At 39.0% G+C, this 24498-nt stretch overlaps 2 protein-coding genes across 11 annotated transcripts in view; one reads left to right on the forward strand and one right to left on the reverse strand.

Annotated features, from left to right (window-relative positions):
- The window catches only part of RB1 (RB transcriptional corepressor 1), an 81708-nt gene extending 74947 nt beyond the window's left edge, over nucleotides 1–6761 (forward strand). Inside the window, exons 21-28 of the mRNA XM_054804086.1 lie at nucleotides 13–117; nucleotides 1167–1280; nucleotides 1373–1539; nucleotides 2445–2475; nucleotides 2826–2968; nucleotides 3440–3489; nucleotides 4745–4814; nucleotides 6494–6761. Coding sequence (XP_054660061.1) covers nucleotides 13–117; nucleotides 1167–1280; nucleotides 1373–1539; nucleotides 2445–2475; nucleotides 2826–2968; nucleotides 3440–3489; nucleotides 4745–4814; nucleotides 6494–6560 — 747 coding nt within the window. The 3' untranslated portion in view covers nucleotides 6561–6761. The remainder of the gene's footprint in view (nucleotides 1–12; nucleotides 118–1166; nucleotides 1281–1372; nucleotides 1540–2444; nucleotides 2476–2825; nucleotides 2969–3439; nucleotides 3490–4744; nucleotides 4815–6493) is intronic.
- Nucleotides 6762–10784: 4023 nt separating this feature from the next.
- RCBTB2 (RCC1 and BTB domain containing protein 2) overlaps nucleotides 10785–24498 on the reverse strand; it is a 95610-nt gene continuing 81896 nt past the window's right edge. For all 10 annotated transcript variants that reach the window (XM_054804108.1, XM_054804151.1, XM_054804135.1 and 7 more), the window contains 4 exons: nucleotides 20461–20587; nucleotides 19244–19380; nucleotides 18493–18623; nucleotides 10785–14645 (listed from right to left, as the gene is read on the reverse strand). In XM_054804108.1, the coding sequence (XP_054660083.1) occupies nucleotides 14505–14645; nucleotides 18493–18623; nucleotides 19244–19380; nucleotides 20461–20587 (536 nt within the window). In that variant the 3' untranslated portion in view covers nucleotides 10785–14504. The remainder of the gene's footprint in view (nucleotides 14646–18492; nucleotides 18624–19243; nucleotides 19381–20460; nucleotides 20588–24498) is intronic.

Below are 24498 nucleotides of genomic sequence, written 5' to 3' on the forward strand. Positions count from 1 at the left end.
TTTCTTTAATAGATCATGATGTGTTCCATGTATGGCATATGTAAAGTAAAGAATGTAGATCTTAGATTTAAAATAATAGTTTCGGCATACAAGGAGCTTCCCAACACAAATCAAGAGGTATGGAAATTCTTTAATTCCATAAAATGTTATAAACGAATTGTTTCTCTCTGTCTGTCTAAACCAAAAATAACAAAGTGCACACGAACGTACAAAAGAAAACTTGTGCTTTGCTGCAACTCCATTTTGTGGAGGAGAAAACTGGCTCTAATGCTAAATGTTTCTTTAAACATCTTTCACAAATAGTTTGGTAACTCTCCTCAGAAAGCAAACGTCATTCCACTTTTTTACTTCAAAACTTATGATTCTATTTGGAGACTGGGTGAAAGATTCAGGTCTAGTGCTAAAAGGATTTTCAAAGACAACCCAAGTTCTTTTAAGAGTTACCTAACTCAGTGTTAAGGGGAGATAAGCAGATAACTTTCTACAGAAAGCTTTCAATAGAAATAAGATATCAGATAGATATGTATGGTTATATGTCAAACAGGTATGTATGTATTAAAGTTGCAGGCTTAATTCTGACACTGAGAAGTTTGTTTCTGTGCAGGGGCCTTACTGTACTTAAATCTTTGCAGAAAATGGTAAATCAATAGAAAATCAAACAATCAAATAGTGAATTAACTGTAGGCATCCTTTCAGTAGCAGAATTTCTCATAGTGTATTTGCCCATCTTGGCTAAACTCCAGACTTTTCTCGGCAAGCCTAGAGAACTATTTCATCCACATCAGTCTGTAATGATTTTTTTTTTTCCAGCCTTCCAAGGCGTGCACAGTAGTGAAGCCTTTTTTTTTTTCACAGTTGTGTCTGTGAAAGTAAATAGAACTTAAATTTGGAAGATGTTGTTAAAAATACTGATGAACTGCATTGGCACTAGGGGGCTGCACCAGTTTGAGGTAGATGCTTCTACTGATGTTCATACTTTTTTGGAAAAAAACAACAGTTTAGAACAGTTTTAAATAGTAGTTACAATGGCTTGCATACCATACAAGTGCCATCTTAGCTCTTATCTAACACAGACTTTATAAATGGTTTTATGAGTTTGTCAAATGTAAATTATTTTATCCCTTTTTTTTTTTTAAATCTGTGAATGATTTTCTCACCCTGTGTAGACTTTCAAACGTGTTCTTATCAGGGAAGAACAGTATGACTCCATTATAGTCTTCTACAACTTAGTGTTTATGCAGAAGCTGAAAACGAACATTTTGCAGTATGCCTCCAACAGGGTAAGCCTGTTAGTTGTGTTCAGTATTCATTATTTAACCAAACAGGAATATGTAGACAATAAAACTTTATGATTATTTTATTATTTTTATAGCCTCCCACTCTGTCACCTATCCCACACATTCCTCGCAGTCCTTACCAGTTTTCCAACTCTCCTCGGCGTGTCCCTGCTGGCAATAACATCTACATTTCACCCTTGAAGAGCCCTTACAAATTCTCCGATGGGTTTCAGTCACCCACAAAGATGACTCCAAGGTCTAGGTAGGTTGTTGACAAGCATTTTTTTTGACTAAATTAAAGGTATTTGGGGGATTTTTGGTGGAAGCAAATTGGAAAACTGCATAGTCTAGTTTGTCAATAGTCTGTGGTTATTATGTCTTTTCTGGTTATAAGTTTGTGTCCTGTATTTGGAATCTTTATTCATCTTTGAGCGCTTTTTTGTTTCAGTTCAGTCACTGTGCTCAAGGAGTTTGATGGGGTTGGTGTTTTTCCATTTTTTTTTTCAGACTAGTCACATCCAAGAGGGAGTTTCTGGCATAGTTGCTTAAATGTTGTTGACTTTGATTCTGGATTGCACTCCTGAAAAACATAAATGAGCTTTGAATGCTTGTTTAAAGAGAAAATACTATTTTGGAACAAAATGATTCAGAGTATTTGAGCAGAACATTTCAAACTGTTGGTCACTAGTTCTTAGCAGACAGAGATGGCAGCAAGTATGCCAGTTTCCAGTGGGCTTTTCAAACTAGGATCAACTAGGCTGTTGCAGCTGGCCTGCTGTGTACAAAAATTAAATTATTGTATATTTTAGGTTGAAGTCCTGCATAGTTTTGATTAGCAAACCCCTAAAGGTACTGATGAAAGGATGATTATCTGGGTACCCAGCACCAAAGTGTCTTCCTGCTGGGGCCTCCAATTCTTTCAAGCCACAATTTCTTTTCTGTCTGTGTGGTACAGTTGATTTGGGGATTCAGCATTCACTGGCCCCACTGGAAACGCGAATGGTCTCAACACAGCGACCCGCAGTCTGGGTTTGCACTCTTAACGCAGAGAGAGGGGAGGAGATTTGGTTAATGTCTTGTGCTAAACCGTGCAAATTTGTGGATGTAATTAGTGTTAAATATAACTTAATCTTACTGTTAAAAATACTTCTTTTCTTCATTTGGCAGAATTTTGGTGTCAATTGGTGAATCATTTGGGGTGAGTTTTAACATTTTTAATGTTTGGGCTTGAATGCATGTAGCTTTTGGAGGAATGGGATAGCTTGCTGACACCTGTAGAACTGGCCAGTGAACATCTCTAATTTAACGTAGTATTTTGATGGAATCTGTGAGCACAAAGATTACAGGGGAGTCCTGTGAAGTCCTTTCAAATATCCAGACTTTACTTTTAAAATGTTTTGCATTTTATTTCAGTTGCTTTGAAAGAAGGTAGCGTTCTTAAACTGCAGTTTTAGAACTCCTAATTTTTTTCTTAGTGGATAATCTGGAAAGTTTGAGTAGTTTCGGGATTTATTGGCAATTCTTTCCCTATTTTCTTTGTAACTTCAGACTTCTGAAAAGTTTCAAAAAATAAACCAGATGGTGTGCAACAGCGATTGCCAGCTAAAACGCAGCGCAGAGGTAAGCGCTGCTCCTAAGCCACTGAAGAGGCTGCGCTTTGATATAGAAGGGCAAGATGAAGCAGATGGAAGGTAAGAGATTGTTCTTGGCTTTTCAGTAAACTTAAATGTATTTGGTTCTCAGGACTTTCAATGCTAACTTCTTCCTGACATCCTAACTTCTGTTAATTTGTCAACTTTAGTAAATATATTAAATGAGAGATGGTAGCATCATACTGCTCAGTTCGACACTGACGTCAGAAGTATGGACTGACTTAGTGCCTATACATCCAGCATCCCAGTGTTACTGCCGAGTGCTAAACCGTGCTGTTGTCTTTAGTCAATCTTTTACAAAACAAACCCCAAATTTTTTTATATGTATGAGAAATCAAGCAACTCTTTAGCATGGAGGAGAAAAGAGTTTGCATCTTTGTAAGAGAAGGCAATAGCACCAAAGTGAACTAGCCTTGATTCATTTTTTATTTATAGGTTTACTGGGATAAAAATCAAGGGTTTGTCTGTGGTTTTTTAACTTCCGCTTAATCAAGTGCTTTCTATCTGCAGCAAACACCTACCCCAGGAGTCCAAGTTTCAACAAAAGCTTGCAGAAATGAGTGAGTAGTATTTTTTTCCATTAACTGCACAGCAGTGAGTACCTTGGATGAAACAATTTGTTTTCAGATAAAAACATAGCTCAACACTGATACCATTTAGGTAACTTGCTTAGGTTGTTTGTACTTGTTCCATTTAATCTTGAAAATGCAGATTATAAAATGGAAATCTTCAAAAGCCTTTTTAAGGATATTAAATGGCACAGCAATATAGAAGATGCTATATCACATGTGAATAAGGAAACAAGCATGACACACATTTTTCCTAAACACTAGAATTCTTGAAATGGAATTAAATGCTTGCCAAGGCTTTCTCATTGGTTCCAGAGACAGACCCTTAGCTGAGAGCTTGCAGGTAGAAATCAGTAGTAATTGCAGCAGCGTTTTGTTGACCAGAACACTTTTTTAGGCAATTACAGTATAGTAAAGGAAAATTATATACAGACTAAAATTGTCCGCGATTTTGTCTGTTGCTTTCAGGCATTTTAGTATAAAAGACAGCAGACTGCTTTACCTTCTACTGCAGATCAGCATTTCTTTCAGATTTTCTGGGATCACTTTTCTGTTTTTCAAATAAAATTGAAATCTAGCTCATGAGAAGCAAACTGTCCGAGTCCCCACATCCGAGTTGATAGTTTCCCCTCCTGAGAAGGAACATGCCTGGTCTGACTGGGCATTCTCACTCTCTGGTGGAATCTGAGCTCTGCAGCTGAGCAGATTTGCCTGTTAAAAATTCTTACCTAGGAAGTGTGTGTTTGTCAGGATAGGTATGACTATGGATCCGGGCACCTCTTGTTTGTTTTAGGGTAGAGGAAACATTTCAGTGTTTGCTTGTGGCAGAGGATAAGAAGGGATGTTCTACTTCGTGTCCACTTGTGTTAGTGTCTCACTGAGGGGAAAAGGCATTTTTGCTGTGGGATGCAGGGACCGCTCAGCCCGTTGCATCTGCCTGGCAACGAGCCAGGATCCTTACGTGATGCAGTCCATTGGCTTGTCTTTAAGATGAAAACAGGCAAAGCAAGGGTACAGAAGCAATGAGAGCTTCAGCAAAGGGGTGGAATGAATTTGAGATATGTGAGATTGAGCAGGAATTGCTGAAGTAACTCAGAATTGCTTTTAAAATGTGTGATTTGTTTTATTTAGAATAGTGTCATTCAATTCCTTGTGTCATTACTAATTTTTACAAGAAATAGTTGCGTCCTAAGTAATTCTGAATAAAGTATTTAATTTCATTCATTCTTTTTTTTTTTCTTTTTAGCATCTACTCGAACAAGAATGCAAAAGCAGAAACTGAATGATGGAAATGATACCTCAGCCAGTGAAAAAAAGTGAGATTCTTCTCAGGACCAGGGGCTGCACTGCAGGCCCGCTTAGATTATTTTTGTTTTACAGCCTTCATTGAGTTGCTTTTTTAGTTGCTTTTTATTCCGAACTGGTAGTTTACAGCATTTGGATTTTTTAAATTTTTTAATGGTTTTCATGATACTTTGCCTTATGATGTAGCATGTATACAATGTAAGCCACTGAATTTAATTTATATATTTTTTGAGGACTTGGAAAAAAGACTTGGAAGGCATTTTAGTTTCCTATTGCAACATTACTGATTTAAGCCCGTTCAGTCTACTTAGATTGAATTTTTCTGTCTAAAGAGAAAATTTTAGCTAGAATTATTTGAAATGCACTAATTTTGTTTCTTAGATTTCATTTTTAGATTTTTCATTACTTGCAAATTTTGAAAATGAGGAGCCAGATACTGCAAAGATTTCTGTCTCTGTATATAATTAGCACATCGAATTCCCATTAACTTAAACTGCACAGCAGTCACAGACCTTGCAGAGTCAGCGCCTTGCATAAAAATTACAACCTGAATTCAAAGTGGACTCATTACGTAGCCATACTACTGAAAACTTAGCATTCTGTAGTTTTTCCCTCCCCAGCTCTCGGTCCAGTGTAATTTCAGAGGGTAGTTACACTGTCCATCAGTTTGAATTTCATGGAATATGAATCCCACAGAGAATCCTCCCAGAAGCTGAAGCTTCTTCCTGTATGCAGGGCACTTGATGTGCACTTTCTTAGTTTAGAAAATCTCAATTATTAAAAAGAAAAAAGAACCCCAAACCTCAATCCCTCCTGGTACACATAAGATTTTGAAATTCTAATGATGTAGAATTTTCTTGATTTCTTCAAATTTTCACCTAACTGTATAAAATTCACCAAATAGCTTGCAAAACAGGCACCAAACCTCTTTGCTATAGGTGAAGGCTGAGCGTCTCCAGTGGGGTTCCAGGTAAGAGTAGCCTGGTGACTAAAAGCACGGGGCATCTCCCGTTGGCCTCACCACAGCATCTGCCGATGCCGAACTTGATGAGCCCATGTTGGGAAAATCAGTCTGCTGTATTTTACTGAAAAGGTAGAGTTTAATCAGCAACTTGTGAACTGTTGCAACTAGCAAAATAAAAAAAAAATCAACCACCAACCCCAAAACAACCCAAAACTTTTTTCGTCTTACGGGTTTGTAAGTTACTGATTCAGATACTGGAATTTTTCTTGCAATGGCAAAGTGTTTGCAAAATAGCCAGTTAAGGAAAGCACATGTTTTACTTCCAGTGGATTAAAATATGCATAAATAAAGTCTTGCTGTAAAATTACCCATTTTTATGAAATTTAGCTTTTGCAGCTACTTAAATTAAACCAGTTATAGTAGAAAAGCATGCTATTCATTACACAAACATTTTAGAACAACATCTTCTCCGGGTAGCTTATTCAGAAATTGTTCAGCTGACCTAGCATACTTATAGTAGTACATTTTAAAGATCAGTTCTTGTGTTGAACAGAAGCTAATCCTAGAGCTACTAAAAATTCTATGAGCAGCACACTGATTTATCAATTAATTTCAAAATAAAATTGAATTATTTTTTTAGTCTCAATATGGCTTCAACTTTCTTCCTGAAAAAATGTACAGAAGTGTTAAGAGAGTACCTGATGTTTATTTTCTCACTTTCCGCAGAGTTTTACAGACAGAATGTATGTTAACATTGGGGTACACTGACCGTAAGCTCTGTTACAGCAGCTGAAGTTCTTCCGTGATCCTTTGGCTAGAGGAGTGACATTAGAGCCCAGTACCTAAACAGATGTATTATTTCTTTACTGTGACAATGTATTTTTTTTTTCTTTTGTTCAAACAGACTGAAGGCTTTACATCAAATGTACAATAATATTTTATACAACTAATCATTTTCTCTCCTTTCAAGATAAATAAAATAGATTTTAAAAGATTTAGAGTTGGTAATTTTCTTTGATTAGATGAGAAGGTGACTTCATATGGTAATAATGTCCTTTTGTACCACACTTCCACCATGATTCTGCAGCTGGTAGAAGCAGAGGTCACTCCATCTCCAGTGATTCCCTCTTGGTGCAGAGGTTCAAATAGTTCTGCTGTTGGGCTTGTAGTTACCTTCAGAAGTTTCCATAGGATGTTTTAGAAATGTCATTCTCACCAGACCTTTTGTTCCAGGGTCACCACTGGTAACATTTTGGGCAGATGCAGGTCTGTATCGTGGTCTGGGTCATTGTCACAGCCCTCACAGAAGGTGCCTGAGGCAGTGCTTCAGAGACATTTGTGTCCGCATTTAGAAGAGTTCCCATCATGTCACCACCCTGCTTTTCCTAATTGATTCTTTCACTCTCAGAACTGCTACAATCATAGACTGCTTTGGGTTGGAAGGGACCTCAAAGCCCATCTAGTTCCAAGCCCCCTACAATGGGCAGGGACACCCTCCACTAGACCACATGCCCAAAGCCCCATCCAACCTGGCCTTGAACACTTCCAGGGAGGGGGCAGCCACAGCTTCTCTGGGCAACCTGTGCCAGTGCCTCACCACCCTCACAGTGAAGACTGTCTTCCTAATATCTAATTTAAATCTACCCTCCTTCAGCTTAAACCCATTACCCCTTGTCCTGTCACTCTATGCCCTTGTCAACAGTCCCTCTCCAGATTTCTTGCAGGCCCCTTCAGATAATGGAAGGCTAGAAATAGCCCAGGATGTCAAAACTCTGGTGGAAGCCAGCATGGCTTTCTGGGCCAGGTATCTGGCTGTAGGCACCTCAGCCTCACAGGCTCCCTGTCTTTTATTGGAGTCCATAGGTGCCTGTGACTCAAACTGCTGAACTTGCAGTGCTCTTTATAGCATCAGTGTTAATGACAATGCTCAGAGCACAAAGTGCACTGGCTGACTTGCCAGTCCCTGTCCCCTCTAAAAACACATTTTCAGAGTCTTATTTTTAAGCAGATACATATGCAAATAATTGTAGATTGAAACTAATGGCTTTTAATCAGATTTGGAAATCTTGCTGTGTTTGAGGGTACCTTTCTTATAGCAAGACCTCATTGCATTAAAATGGCGTAGAATACTGAAACTGTACTGCAGGAAAAAATCAAATTAGGATTCAGAGCAGAAGAGTTGGACAGAAAATGAGACAGGTGTTTTAGGTGCCTGATGGTAAGGGTTGTACCACTGATCAAACTCTAATCACTGTGGAGAAACGTGTATGTGTGGAGAAAATTTGTCTCAGCCTAAACTCTATGCGTGCAATGAGGTCAGGTGAATTGAATCTCAGAAAGGCCTGTTCCTCACCATTGATGCTGAGGGGAATTTAATCTATTGGCTTGACTGTGCAGCCATCTGGAGAGGGATGAGCTGACTCCCTGCCTCTTTATTTGCAGTTTTATACCTTAATCTCTTCCTGCTGTCCCGTTTCCAAGTGCTGTTTGTTCTTACATGTCACAGGAACTTATTTCTTCCTACCTGCATTTTACTTGCAAGGGAAGAATTCTGTGCTTGTGCAGTGCTAGCCAGAGAGGCTGCAGTAAATAGCAAGTTCCTCACAGGTACTGGAATGTGCAAACTGCATATTGTCGAGTACAGGAGTGGCTGTAGGAAGGTACCTGGGTCAAATGTGAAACAGCTGGAGAAGATCATGGCTGGATCATACTGGTGCTAAGTACAAGTACATTATGACTAGCTTATTTGTTTCATTTTAAAATATTTGAACATTTGCTTCAGAAACAACCCTGGGGTTTCTTATTCGAGCCTGCTGTGTGATCAGTGTGACCCACTTACTCCACGTAGCATCAGTTGCATGACGTGTAGAGGAGACCCTCCCTTTGAACACCCAGCCCAGCACCAGCAGTCAGGGTGCCAGGACGAGCTGTGCTTCAGCACCAATCACTTCTGAAGCAGCTCAAACCCCTTCATATGCTGCTAATATCTCTTTTTCAGTTGGAGTGTAGCAGGCCTCAGATCCTCTGTATCCCTGACTCTAAAACCCCAGGGGTCGACCTCGAGTCTCCCCTGGTGCTTTCTGCCAGAGACACCAGGTAGGGCCATTCTCCCCGGTTGCAGCGTAGAGCACATTTTTCACATCTGGTCCTGCCCAGACTGGCCCAAGGGCTACTGCATGAACTATTTCCTGTTTAATTTGTTCAAAGGCTTGTTGTTGCTCAGGGTCCCATTTGAAATCGTTCTTCTTCTGGGCCACCTGATAGAGCTTACTATCAGACTGCACTTTGGAATATGCATTTGCCAGAAACTGACAATGCCTAAGAAAGCTTGTGTTTACTTTTTGTTGGTTGGTGGACAAATAGCTGCTATTTTGGTGATCACATCCATTGGGATCTGACAACACCCATCTTGTCATTTTATTCCTAAAAACTGGATCTCCTGTGCAGGTCCCTTGACCTTACTTTATTTTATGGCAAAACCAGCTTTCAGAAGGATTTGGACTATTTTCCTCCCTTTCTCAAAAACTTCACTGAAGGGATACCTTTCCCTCACAGCTGACAGCCAGCAGCTGAGGGCTTGTGCCTTTTTCCCCAATGGCCTTGTCCATGCCCCTTCCCTAGACAGGGATCCCAGCTGCTTGGTCTCCCTACCCTCTAATTCCAAGCAACTCGCCCTGCTATCCCAGCATTGGAGCAGCCAGGTCAGGCTGTGCTTGCCTGGAAGGCATCTGAAATCTTTGCATATCTTGCCTCTCACGCAGGGACAGGGATTGGGTGGTTTACCTCTGGTTCTGCCTCTTCCTCCTGTTGTGGCGATGGCCCTGTTTCATCATCCTTTACTGAATGAGTTGACTTTTGTGTCCATTTCTTCTTATGTAGGGGCAACAAATACAAAACTGGTCTGCCTATCAATGATTTTATCATCCCATAAGCCAGTAGTACACCCAACAGCAGAGCAGTAATCTTAATCCAATGCCCAGCCGTGACAAACCGCACATAAACACTGATAACCAGTATATACAGCAAGTAAGGTGTTACATGATACAATTCTGAGAACAACTAAAACAACATGTCCAGTGATGATTAATATAATAAATGCATGTAACAAATTTATTTTAACATGCTCAGGTCAGATCTGTTGATATCTCAACCCTTTGTGCCCCACGTTGGGCACTAAAAAGGACTGCTGTGGTTTAGTCCCTGCCAGAAGCTGAGCACCATGCAGCTGCTTGCTCACCCCTTTCCCCTCCTCAAGTGGATGGGGAGGAGAATGGAAAAAAAAAAAAAACCCAAAAAACTCGTGGGTTGAGATAAAGACAGTTTAATAGGATAACAAAGGAAGAGAATAATAACAGTAGTAAGTGATGCACAAACGCAACTGCTCACTGCATGTGAATGGAAAATAAACCAACCCGAAGCCCAGTCTGTTTCCAAGCAGTGATCCCGCCTCCCGGCTCGCTTCCCCAGTTCTGTCCGGAGCATGACGCTCTGTGGTGGGGAATGTCCCTCTGGCCAGGCTGGGTCAGCTGTCCTGGCTGTGCTCTCCCAGCTCCCTGTGCACCTGGAAAGTCCTTGACTGGGTGTAGACACTACAACTACCCAGCAATAACTAAAAACACCACTGTGTTATTAATGTTATTCTCATCCTAAATCCAAACCACAGCACTATACCCTTTACCTTGATCTCAGCTGAAACCAGAACATCGGGGTTTTGAGGACAGTTTTATTAATCATTAAGTAACTAGGGCATTAATTTCTTTGAAGGTGGAAATATACTTATGCAAATTCTCCAGCTTTTTTTTTTTTTTTTTTTTTTTGCAGACTCAGTTTTCATTCTGCTCACAAATGTTTTATCTGGTAGCAGTTATTTCCTGAAGAACACAGTCTCTAAAATCTCTCTCTGGAACATTCTCTCTGTTTTTTTTTCCCCCACACTACTAACTATGTAGTCAACTCAGTTTACAAGTGTCAGACTTTCTTTTACTAAAAAAGGAAAAAAAAAAAATCCCACTCATACTTTTAAAATATTATGGCATTTTTATTAATGGTTTATTAAAACCAGGCAAGTTTATAAAGAAACAAGAAATCAAAACATAATTTTATGTTCAGCCTGTAAACTTTCTACATCATTAGGTCGTAGCCAGTGAGTCCTGTCTCTATGGGGTAATTAAATGCTTTGCTTAACAAAGAAAGCCCATGGAAACTGTTCAGATCACATAAAACAGCAGTTCACATAGTTACCAGGCATTGTAACAAAACTCTGCAGGTGAGTACTAGATGACAATTCAATGCTGGCTCAGCTTCAGTAACTTAAGAGAACATTTGAACGACTCTAGCCCTGTCATTTCTTTTTTCTTTCAAATTCCATTTGATTCAGAAAGTTATCCACCTGGTTCCCTTTCCACAAAGTGGAACATCCCTCTTTATTTAAACCCCAGATACAGTTTATTCTTCACCTTATTTTCACTTTTTAACAAATACCTTTTTATCTGTGGTGTCCTAATACAGAACAATACTTACATACTTAAATACTTCATAAAGTATTTAAGCTGCAAGATCCACAAACATAAGTTTGTTGCAAACCATCTCACAATGGTAAAATGCATCCCTAATTTCTTCTAAAGTATCCCACTCTGGGGGTTTCAAGCACATATTTATATACATGCATCCACATTTAACCACCTAAGCCAGTATGTTTTTTTAAACATCGACCTTTAAGTGCCAAGGAAAGTGCATGCAAATGAAAGTTTAAATTTTTAAATAAATAAATGTCTCTATGAATGTAATGCTATCACATATAGGTGAGCTGATACACACTGCATGAATAAAAGCCAACACTGACACACTGGAGCTTTAGAATTGCCCTCATTCAGTCCAGAGATGCTTTTTCTCAAAATTACAGGCTTTGTCAATTACTCTGAAATTGCAACTAGGAATTAATACGTACAGTAGATTGGAAATTATGAGCAGGAAGGAAATAAATTGGAAAAAAACCTGGCACTATTGGCTATATGAAGCCAAAACCATCTTGCTAAGAAAGCATGCCATTTTGACTAGAGTTGTTGAACTACTGCGCTATGAACTTGAGCCAGCTTAGGAGAGCGGTATCATGCTCAGTGCTATCACTCCACGGAGGGGTGTCTCCAGGGAACCCGGCTCTTCACTAAGCAGAGACTGGTTTTGATCAGACCTTGAGTTAAAAACTCTCATTTCACCTTTACAGTTTTGGGGTTTTTTTTTGGTTTTTTTGGTTTTTTTTTTAAGTAAAACAACAGAAACATTCAGAACGGCCTTTTATAGTACATTTCTTGGGAAGGCCAGAGTGACCGAAGGGCCCGTGTGAGTGGCACACGTTCCATTTCCTAGCGAGGCTGGATGGGTGCCTGCAGTGCCGTGTCCCTTGGGGCAGGATCCAGAACAAGGTGCTACCCAAAGGCTGGGCCGTGGCAGTGCATGCTCCTTCTGTGGGCTGCTACGGCTAAGCACATGCTGCCAGGTAAATCTGGCAGTTCTTGAGCCCAGGACTGAAAGGGGCAGAGAAGTCACTCCAGCCACCCTTGCCTTAACCAAAATATCTGAAATTACCCAGCCTTGGCTTATGTAGAATTGCCTTTGGCATGATTAGTGCTGGGCTATATCATATAAGATTTGCAGAAAAGTTCTGCCCTACCATGATCTTGTTTTACTGTCTGCTTTAACCTCTATCTGTGTGCCTGAGTCACATGCTTTTCAACACAAACCTATCAAAACTGATCTTTTTCCCCAAGGAAGCTGCGGTTTTGATGAAAGTGCATTATGTACTGGAAAGTTTTTGACCAGTTCTGTTTGAATACAAAATACTGACACAGCTGCTGAAGCACGGACTTACGCTGCTGGAGGAAGTTGTACTAATCACTGAGGGGGTGGCAGAACATGCTCGTTAGCAGTAGATCCAATATATTTCTAGTGAGAGTCTAAGGCAAATACCTCGAACACAAGTAATTTTTTACCACAGCATCTTCCAAAATAATTTGCTTATGGCCCTCTTCCTAAGTAAATTCTACTGTTTGCGTGTCTCGCCCGCAGGGACTGATGTAAAGAGAGGCACTACTCACTACGTCTCATCTTCTCTGAGGAAGTGCTTCTCCTTCTCATCCTCCTCAAGGAACAGGATTGTTTGAGAAATGATCCTCCAATGTAATAAAGAATAGTTATTTCTACTTTAGAAATGAGGAAATGAGGCTGCGATAATTTAAGAGAATTAGGTTCTTAGAAACCACATTTAAGGATTAGTAAAAGTCATCGAAGGATTCTGTGGCACAGCAAGGATCTGTGGGAAGGTCACATGACTAATTATATTAGTGTACTGAGCCTGGTCATCCAGCTTCTTGCCTTCTCCATTCGTAAAATACTACAGAAGGCACTTAGAGCCATTTCACCCAGTCAAAATTTTAAGAGAAATAATTTCTCAGGGTTAATTCACAGTTGCCAATTAGAAAATTCATGTAAATACTTCATGAGCTCAGCATCTTATGTAATGGGGCAAACCTCCCCCTGTGCAACACTGGGTGGGGTTTCATCTTAACTCACTTCAGTCAGTTAGAAATTAAGCATCTACCCTACCGTAGCCATCCGGTCCCCTCGACGGTCAGTGATGAGACAGAGGTGTGTCCAGAGGGCAACTCCTCTCACCTAAAACAGGCATGTAAGGTAAGCAGTATGGTCACCTCACAGCACTGACCAAAGGAGAACCTGAAACAATGTATTTGGACAAGGTGTCTTTATTGCCATGTGGAAAATAATGTGAGCTTCACTCTTACGCTTTAATTGTAAGCCCCATTTTTATCACTTCAGAACTATCTTTTTCTCCATTTTTCTTAAGATGATCTACCTGGGGATAGATAGTAAGGCAGGAATAAACAAACCTCAAGTGGAACATCCCTTTCGTTGAGATTTTGTTTGGGTTTCTTTTTCTTGGTAACAAGCAACCAGATGGTTTTCTGAGTACCAAAACACACAGCACAATAATTCACATTCAGACAAACACTGTGAACGTTTCCTGGACCACTGGGGTGCCAGGGAACGTGCTGGGTGTGATGGAAAGGAAAATACTTTTCATTCTGTCTAGAACAATGGACATAACTGCCAGGAACTCAAAACTGTAACATCCAGCTGAAGCTCTTCATGGCTTATGTATTTACACTCCACCAAGTGAAACATATCCTCCCACCAATCAGAAAGCCTCTCATCCTAAAGAATTTATATTACTTTATCCTATGTTCAGAAAAACAAATTTGTATCTTTACCAGATAATAAAGCAGGCAAAAAGAAGCCCACTATAGCATATTAACTTAGTTTGGTGATAAAAGTATACTATGAAAGTTTTAGCAGCAAAGAGGTCACTGTCCCATAAAATCCAAATACAGATTGTTTTAAAAAAAAAAAAAAAGAAAAAACTCAAACCAGACAAGATAATGATAGTTTAGTTTGATTGCCTTTAGGTGGGAAAGGGTAGTTACTGCATTAGATTGTTGTTGTTAAATTCTGACTGATGGCAATGAACTCTCACCATACATCTACGCTGTAGCCATCTTTACAAACCTATATGTTAACAGACTTTTACACATTTCCTAAGCCGATGAACACCAAGTCTTTCTTTCCAAACCTTTGCACATTCTGACCATGGGTAAGTTCTCCAAAGGAGAAGTATTTTCAGGAGGGAAGAGGATGTGCTCTTCAGCTTGGTGGTAGTCAGACATCAATTTCGGAACGCCCCCACTCTGCTTGCTTTGCTAATGAAGTTTTTCAGGAGATCGTGGTCCATTTCTGCAAAGCCTTGAGTTTGTGTAACAACAGTTAAATGGTTTATGCAAAATCTGAAGCAAAATTCTTCCAAGTCCTAGGAACAAATTGAAGTAATTTGTCACATGATAACTGATAGCAAAATTATTATTTTTCTGTTCCAAATCTGTCATTTAATTAGCAGAGAATATACCAGATTGTTCACATTACCAATCCCTTTTCTGATCAGTTTGATTAGATCACAAATGATAGGATGAAATTTGTTCATACAAACTATTCAATAAATTCCCTCCAAGAAAACAGGAGCAGCCACCTAAATCGACTTTAGAACTCCATCACATTTACTGAGCTCCTTAGAAAAGTTAGTAATAAGTAAAACCATCAACTTAACCCACATACAACTATGAAACCATCAGTAACTCCTTGCTTTGCCTCCCTGCACTGAATTCAGCAGTAGTCCTGTGAAAAACAGCAGATATCCAAGTCTTGCTGAAAATAAAAGCAAAATACGACGTAACATTCGATGATGCTCGCTGAGCACAAACTGGATGTTAAGATACGTGTGTCTTTTGTGGTCCATCCAGGAATTGTGTGTCCCTATCCAGGAACTGGGATTCTGACATAGCAATAATGGTTCTGTCTTGTCCTGGTCTTGCTGTTAAGAGGATGTTCAGATATTCAGCACAGGACAGGTACAAGCCATTAAGCCCTACAACCACAATTTCACACAGCAAATTTTGCCCACTCAAACTCCTTGCAACAGTGGCAAATCCTCCTCTCCATGCACTGGGTCAATCCGCTTTAGCTGGTTCCTATGCAACAACTTGCTGTTGAAGGAAAATGAATTACCTTCTGCAGCAAGGAGAGCTGAAACCAGCAGCAAGTCTAAATTGGCAGTATGATCCATGATCTATAAACTCTTCAAGGGTTACAGCAAAAAGAGATCTCTTAATCCATGCCAGTTTTATTCTATGTTAACTACACAAACATTGCAGCCACGGCTTAATAGTAGAAAGAAATTTATCAGAATACCTGTGCATTTCCCTTTGAAAGCTTTTCCTTAGATTGAATGTTTCAAGTCTATGGCCCCTGTCAAGATGTAACTAAAGCTTTAACAGAGGCAGCATAAAATATTTAAAAAGAAATAAGGCAGCAAAAAAGCACAGAAGAAAATTGTATCTCTCATCAAAAAGTGCTGCAAAAGCACACAAAAGAACAAGAATAGAAGAAGAAACAAAATACATAAGAGAAATAAAAAAAATAGAAGATCAAAGACACCGGCAGCTTAACTTTCAGCAGACATCTGAAATGCTACTGCCAGAACCTGGTTTGCTTTACAGCCAGTGTGCAAACTTTTACAGTAAGTAAAATGAACAGCAGCTGCCTCTTCTGGTACTGATCTATGAAGAGGACCACAGATATCATAGAATCCTGGTCACTAATTTTGCAGTTTCAAAAAATACAGGCTTTTAGTTTTGTTATATAGATGATTAATCTACATTTTTCTACAGTGTATATTAGAAATATTGTAGAATAATAGAATAGTTTGGGTTAGAAGGTACCTTTAAAGGTCATCTAGTCCAACTGCCCTGTCATGGGACGGACATCTTCAACTAGACCAGGTTGCCCAAAGCCCCATCCAACCTGGCCTTGAACACTTCCAGGGAGGGGGCATCTACAATCTCTCTGGGCAACCTGCTCCAGTGCCTCACCACCCTCATTGTAAAAAATTTCTTCCTTAACTCTAGTCTGGATCTACCCTCTTTTAGTTTAAAACCACTACCCCTTGTCCTATCCCTGCAGGCCCTATGCTTTAAAATAACTTGTAGCAGCAACTCTTTGTATTTTCTGAGGATAGGACAAAATATTTTCAAGCATTTTCAATCCTAACATACATATAGTAGCTGAATCAGTCTTCAGTTAATTTGCTATGTTAATGGCAGATGACACAGCACTATAATCTTTCACTTGCAGTGTTTACATTTAATGACAAAAAAATGAATTAATTCTCTTTTCAAACTTCCAAAATACCAGGCTTCTTCCATAATCCTTCTTTGGACAGTTTTCTACTGAAGTGCTGATACACGGCACATGGTTCTCAAACCAATTTTTACTGTATTAATGTAGTACGCTAAAAGATGCTGGTTTACTTCACAATTCCTTAGACAGAGACTATCCCATGTCTTTGATAAAGAAGTCTTTGCTGCACTTCTCTGAAGCGGCTCTACTGTATCCCTTTCTGCACTCTGGATGTAGGGAGGAGGGCAACAATGCACTCCTGAGTTCGGTACATGCTGCACCCGGGGCAGGTGAACCAATTAATCATTTGATGATCGTGTTAAAATATTACATGTTTTGAAAGAATACTAGGTATATGGAAGAAAACACTGAATCATAGAAGGAAGAAGAGGATAACGTATGTTTAGTCACCTAGCCAATCCCTTTTATTGTGTTTCAGCCATTATAAACTCTAGTACTTTGTCCAGGCTAATTTTACTACTTCGCAATACATCTAAATATATCTTTAACTTTTCTTTAACTACTTCTCCTGACACAGGTCAACTAAAGGTACTTCTACTTTGGAGATGTTCAAAACTGATGAAAAGCTTGTAAGAGGAGAAACACCAAACTTTTAATGGAAACTTCTGCTGTTAAGAGAATCAAATTGTTGGGTCCGTCCTTCCTTTCCAGTCCTCCCTGATACACTGGGTTTCTACCACCACACCACACTGAAAGTACAATTCCTCTTTGCCTCAGCTGTCCATGCCTTCTGTTACTGATGTCTTGGTTACAATGGCCTTGTAACCAACAGCTGATAATCTCATTGTCTACTCATCTGATGTTATCCTCTCTTTTGATTTACAAAACTCACTGGCTTCTGGCCTCCTCTTTGTGACCCCTGCACAAATTCATCTCACCTAGTACGCTACTGCCATACAGCACAGACTACTGCAACATTTTTAACTCAGTTTTTGCTCCAGTCCCTTCTTTCTACTTGCTTCCTATACCAGGAACTGTTTATCAACCTGTCGTATTACACATCTAACCTCTCCTTTAAAACTTCACCCTACATTTCACAGCCAGGCAAAAGCAAAAAACATGTATTTTTAAAAAACATTGTTACTGGCTACATATTTTGGCTCTTTTAATAGGTAATCTTCTATTTGGCTATATTAATTTTATTCTTATAAAGCAGAAAAAATCTTGACCAGAAAGATGAGGACTTCTCAACTAACATGCTCAGTTATAACAATGGCTCCTAAGTAAAACACATACTCAGACTTCTTGAATAATAAAACCCACCACATCATTATTTCCACAATCAGCATAGCACAAAGAAGTTGAGAAAAGGAAAACATCTTTGAAAGTATTTGTTTACAAAAAAAGCTCTTGCAGTACTGCTGATAACAGGTTGAGTGCTAGTGAAACATTCCAGAGCCAAGGACAGACCAGATGACAGGATACAGGGAGAGGAATAACAATAAGTAATTTGTTGCATGCCAGCGCGATTCATGGTAAACAACATGGCAAAAGTGGATTTTTTTATATAAGCACAAGTGTAAATAGGGAGGGACTTTACAGGGAAAAGGCGGTACCAGAATGACTGTACCAGACACCCGCAGAACTCAGGAAGTTCACCCGGAAGTGAACAGGTAATGTAAAATCCAAAGGTGGAGTAGTAAGGGGCAGCGAGACATTTGCATGCCAGACGACAAGGCAGGAAGCAGATTAAGAATCCTGACTCACAGGTGCAAGCCAAAAGGCCAGGAAAAAAACACCAGTAGCTGCATTTTTTTATAGCTCAAAAAGGGGAAAACAATGTCTGGGAAGCCAGAAAGGGAAACTGCAGTAATCATGCCTCATCAGTTAAATGCAGTTATGTTTAATATAAACAGTTTAATTCTCAGAAAACAACTGTTTGCCTGAAAAGAAGTTCTCCTTACCTGAGCTTCATATTTGACAGCGGCGGAAAGAAGAGCAATGGCATTCTCTTCAGAAATACCTTGTTTGATTGTTTGCTGGCAAAGCTTTTTCAATCTGTTTTCTCTATACAGTGTTGCCAAATCTAGAAGTCCTGTGAAAATTCACACAGCTTTAACTATCCTGGTGCAAAACATACTAATTAACAAATTAATCAATTACCCTATTGTTTTAGGGTGAACTAGTCAAAGGCTTGTTCTATTTTTTTTTCCCCATAGATGATGTGTGCATTTTTAAAGGTCCTTAGAAGACATATCAAAAAGGGAGCCTTTTATTACTACGCAAGTGTTCTGTCGTCTTGTTCACTGTATTATATCTCATTGTAGGCATCAATTAGTGACTTACATCCTCTTAAATTCATGTGGGGAGCAGCTCCCTTTTCATTTATGATCAAATGACCACAGCTACTCAAACTGACAAGTTTTAGGATGGCATTAGTGCCTTTTTAAGGAAAAAAAAAGAAGTTCTTAATATGAGAAACAATGAGTTCTTTCTGAACATTTTGTATCTTTGATCTTACTGCATCCCCAGCACTCATCCTCTCAGGCATGTTTCCTGCTGCTGCATCCCTTCTTCCTAACACATGCCAAACTCCAGATTTAAGTGCTAATAAAACCAGAATTAACAATCCCTGATTTCCTCATCCTGTTATGAAACACAAATTGAACTTTTCAGAAACAGTAACCTAGAGCTATTTCCACTTATGGTAAATACCTATTGCATCTTCAGGAGGGAGCCTAATGTTGTCTGTATACAGGTATTCCAGGAAGGCACGGTAAACAGGATAAGAAAATTCACTCATTTCTATAATTTCATCATCATTATTCAGTATGGAACGAAAATGTTCACACCTACAAAACATGAACAAAGACTGTATACTGTAAAGAATTAAGCTTGAAAGATAAGCTGCAGCAAGAAGTTGGTAAAAAAAAAAAATCAGTCATAACAGACTAAATACACAACCACAAACTCTAGCTAGATGATTTGAACATGTTAATTCCTTTAAGCCTTATATATATATATAATTCAGAATTTTCCTTTATTTCTGTTATTAACAGCTTATTGTAGGCTCCACTTCTACCATGTCCTATGGTAGGCACTCAGGAGCGAAAGTAGGACAACAAAAGTGGTGATAAGCAGAATGAGATAGTCAAGCACTTTGAGAAAGAAAATAGCGAAGAGAAAAAAACTATTCTAACAATAAGGAGGATGGAGCAGAAGCAGTTAGCCAGACAGAAGAGATCTAAAGCAGTGTTTCTAGAATATCTTAGTAGAAATTGCATCAGCAATAACAAACTAATCTCTGCATGTTAATAACTATGTGATCATTCTGTAGATTTGTGTATGTCAAATCTCACTGTAAAGTGGTGTTAACTTGCGAAAAGCTGTAAAAACAAAAACTAGCTTAAAATTCAAATTCACTGATAAGAAGATTTAAAACAAGTAGGATAAGAAATCTGACAAAAAAGGGAAAAAAAAGATAATCTGAAGAGCAGCTACAGAAGTTGCTGAAACAACTGAAGTGTCCTGTGGAAGGAAAGAAAGGCAAGAATAAACACAAAACCCTCAAATCATCCCAGTGGAGGAAGCCAAGCATGTAAAGGAGGAAAAACTGATTCAAACTACTGGGAAGGCAGCAGAAAAAGGTTATCAGAAAACAGGGTCAAGGCTGTTTAGGTAGAATGAAGGAAGATACACGTCAGATGGAGGGAAGTGATGAGGAGGCTGGCAGTAAGCAGTATGATTGGTAATTCCAAGAAGCGAGGAAATGAGGAGAAAGAAAGTAACAGCGAAGAACAGCAGATGAATCCCATGGCTGAGAGAAAAGAGAGTTTGTAAGATTAAGTCAAGAATTTTGAACAGTAATTACTCAGCACAGTGGACTAGTCTATACAGTTTCATTTCTATTACAACTCTAGTTTGTGCCTTACCTAATTTTGAGAAGAACTTTATGAACATGAATGTATTTTCCGTCCACTAGAAACTTCAGGTCTGCAGTTTCAGGGTTGTCAAATTCCTTCTTTAGTGACTGGGCTACTGTTAGATGGTCATCAGGCTCTAGAATAAGAAGGGGAATTAATAGTAATACAAGTAACTCTCATGATAACATCCTGGGTATCTGTAAGCAATTAACAATCTTAATAAATACGGCATCTCTTTAAGCCTAGTAAAAAAACCCAGCAGACTATTTGTTCAGTACAAACACCCAGAAAAGCAAATACAGGGCAGCTTTCTTCAGTCCTTGCTAGTTTCCTACTCTAAACAATATCGCTATTAAAAAAAAGTTAGTCCCGCTCCTCTAACTCATGTATATAAGGTCAGAAAAAAAAAAAAAATAACACAGCCTTAGAAGTTTGATGCCGCGTCTGATAGCAAATGCTATTAGTCATTACTGAGTGAATTATTCTAAGCGAAAAGTATTAGTTATTATAAGATATCCAAAAGGTCAATAAAAAAATCACAATAAGATTTTCTAAAATACTCCCATGAGGAGATATTATCTTACAGCAGAAATAAAGCTATTACATAACCAACATACTGGTTGCAGTGAAACTGCCTAGTACAATATCCCTAAAGGTAAATACCAACAAAGCCTATTCAAAAAGTGTTTTCCCTAGACTTACAGTGTTACTCAGTGTGAATGCCTGCATATTCCTGTTTGCATCCCATGTAGGCATATCCCACAGTGCACGTGACGCTTGCATTATAAAGTTACCAGACAGCCTTGAAAAGTCATCCATTGTCCGCATACAAATTATTATCTCCTGAACTGTTCCAAATCTCCATCATATTTGGTAGACTCAGAGAACTATCTTCTTTAATACTGTTAAAAAATTAAACCCCTCAAACCTCATTCTTAATCCAGAAAACATTTTGTCTTCTTACCATATAAATACACATTATTGGTTTATACAAATTTTGTGGGACAGTAAATAAGCTGTTCTCTATAGAAAATTACATAAATACTAGGTCCTGTAACCTACCAAGTTAAAAATAAGAATGGTATTCTGCTGGAAATGGAAAGACCTTCACCACAAGCTCTAGAAAAAACTTAACACACATAGTTTGATATTGTTACACTTTATTTAGCACAATTATTTTTCATTTCATTTAGAGAATGTCACTTATGTTCAGGTATACTCAATTAGGGCAATAATTATCAAAGTGTGTTGGATTACAGGTATAAGGATTGGGGAGGGGGGAGAAATCCAATGCAATGATAATTAAAAATCCTTCTGAAATAATGATACTGTAAAATACTTTGTTAGTTCTTATTTTGTACAATGTGGTTTGTTTATTCAGACCTCTGCTATACAAATAAGTAATAATTTTAACAACCAATGCAAAACTGAAGCTTTTCTTCAAAGTTAACTGGCAACTCAGATGTCCACCAATAAACATCTCCAGATGACTTCTATAGCCAGAAGAGGTAAACTGAATATAGTGAGGTCAGTTATGACATTATAAGAGGGAAAATAGGTGCTTTTATTGGTTAGAGCCATGAAGGGGGAACCAGAGGAAGGAAATGAAGAGGCAGTTCAGACTGACAAGGCACAAAGCTAAGAAAACTCCTTAGCAGTCAGTGCTAAGAATTGTAACAGAAAAGTTAGAACTGCCACAAACGGGGCATGCATGGGAATGCCTGGGTGCGGAAGCACCAGAATACAACAGATGGAGAACGACTGTAAGCGTGGCAGATGTCTGTGGCACCTAGTCCAGTAGATGTTAAGATCATAGGATGCAGCTGCCTGATGATTCTCACCACATGTAGATCAGAAGACAAACAACAGTGAGTCACTCCCGACGACTGGCCAAGGTGGGACAGAATGAAAAGCCTAGTCACTCTTGGCTCCTACAGCATGCAAAAAGGCAAATCTGAAACGAGCACAGAGTCACCTAACTAAAAGGAATCCAGGAGACATGATGAGGGTCTGATAGCCAGCATCCTTTATCCAGTGTGATCACAAGGAACCCTGCTCAGATCACCTCAATACACATTTTAGTGCTGGAATGCTGGACAGACACTCAGCACATAGGAGAATGTGGGTTTGAAAGTGCATCCAGAATTACTTTTTGTTTAAAAATAAAATAACCTTTTCCTCCTGTAAGGTTTTGTCTCATGCTTTGGTACAATGTTGCTACAGTGTTGCAACATTCTTTCTAAAGGGACCAAGAAGTCAAGGTCAAAAACCAAAAATAAAAGGAGCTCCTACAGTCAAAAAGGACTCCCAAGGTGTGAAGCAGTGCAAGGAGGCTCGATGTATTGTTCACAGTGACAATGAAGGTGGGGATAAAAGATGTGTTGGGAAATACTTACGAATGTAGTCTTAACCGCGCTGTGTTAAGAGAGTGAATACCTATGAGTATTAATGAGCAACATGCTTATTAATAAATGGGTTACTTGCAAGTCTTCAGCATAAAGATGATAATTACATGAATGATCATATATAATCCCACTTGAGTCTTTTAGCTGACCTAAAACAGCAGTTGTAAAGAAAATAATAAAAGGTGAATTTGCAGAAATGAGCACTGAAAAACTGTAGCAGACAGTTTCAGTCTCACTCAAGCAGTTGCCTTCTCTGTGAGGAACAAAATAAGGAAAGAGACAGTTTTTGCTTCTTGCCTTCCTCCACTCTCTTTTGAAAAATTCCTCAATACTCTGCACTAAACTGAGAAGAAAAGGCAAGAGAAAAAGAGGAAGGAAAATTCTGATAGCATGAAGTAAAATTTTAACCGGGCAAGAAGAAATGGAAGCTGAAGAGCCCCAGAACCCTGCTAATGTACATAAGAAGATACCTATAACTGAATTTATGATTAAGCTACATATACTAATAATGTCCCATTTCCTTCATAAAATAACCAATTCTTATGGAAGAAAAATCTGAACACACCACAGATACTTTTATGTAAAACTTAAAACTGACAAACACATATTTACATGGAATGAACCACCCCATTGCATGGGATTTTAGTGCGGTAGCACAATTTACATCTAATTAGTAGTAGGCAAATATGAGGAATATTATGAATTTCCACAGTAATAAAGCATATATCTTTCCGTTCTGAACAAGTCACCCTAGAAAGCACAACTGCTTCAATCTAGAGAATATGGGGGTCTTTGGACTGTGCCCTAAAACATGAATGTTGACAAAGCAGTTTCCTGAGAACAGGACTCTCCATTTAATCCTCTAGTCTCTCAAAGCCGAAAGATGAGTACTCTTAACAGAATTGCCTTACTTTGGCATCCAGCAGGCACCAAGGGAGCAAAGAGTGTTCTACAATTGTCAGACAAAAGCATAGAGCAACACAAAAGCAATTACAAAGGCAGCACAGAAGTGGAATGGAAGCATGATGGACTCAGTACAGTTCAAATTACAAATTAATAAGTTGCTGCATTCTAGCTTTTAGCTTAAACTCCCAGATGACACCTACAGACATCCCCAAGAGTCTCATCTTTGATTAGGTCAGCAAAGCCAGCAACTTTATTAGCAACCAATATGGAATTGAATTTGTAGCTGAAGAATGAGCTCTCTGTTAGACAATACTATATACTTAACTCTTTCTAGTCAAGGCCAGCAAGACAGACCTTAATGATAATCAAATATCCCATATCCAGCAACTTGTCTCTTCAGAAGCCCAGGTCATGATCACTTGTGATGAAACTCTAAAGTGCCTGTGGCCAATTCTGAACATGGGAATTTGGTTCTGTCAGTTCTTAGTAGTCTACTTAAGGACATCAAAGAAAGCTTCAGGGTTCCTAAACATTCTGCATGGCTCCCTGAAGTCTCCAAATTCAAACTCGGCTTCTCCACCCGTGGCCATTCTACAGTAACATTCAGTGGTTACACAAAAAACCCCCTCCCCAAACCCAAGGCACTTTCCCACAGAAATAAATCACATCAATAAAACAATCATTTAGCACTGCCATCAGGCCTCAGCAATTTTTATAATTCCATATTACCATTTAC

This window comes from Grus americana, chromosome 1 (genome assembly GCF_028858705.1).
Source record: "Grus americana isolate bGruAme1 chromosome 1, bGruAme1.mat, whole genome shotgun sequence".
Lineage (NCBI taxonomy): Eukaryota > Metazoa > Chordata > Aves > Gruiformes > Gruidae > Grus > Grus americana.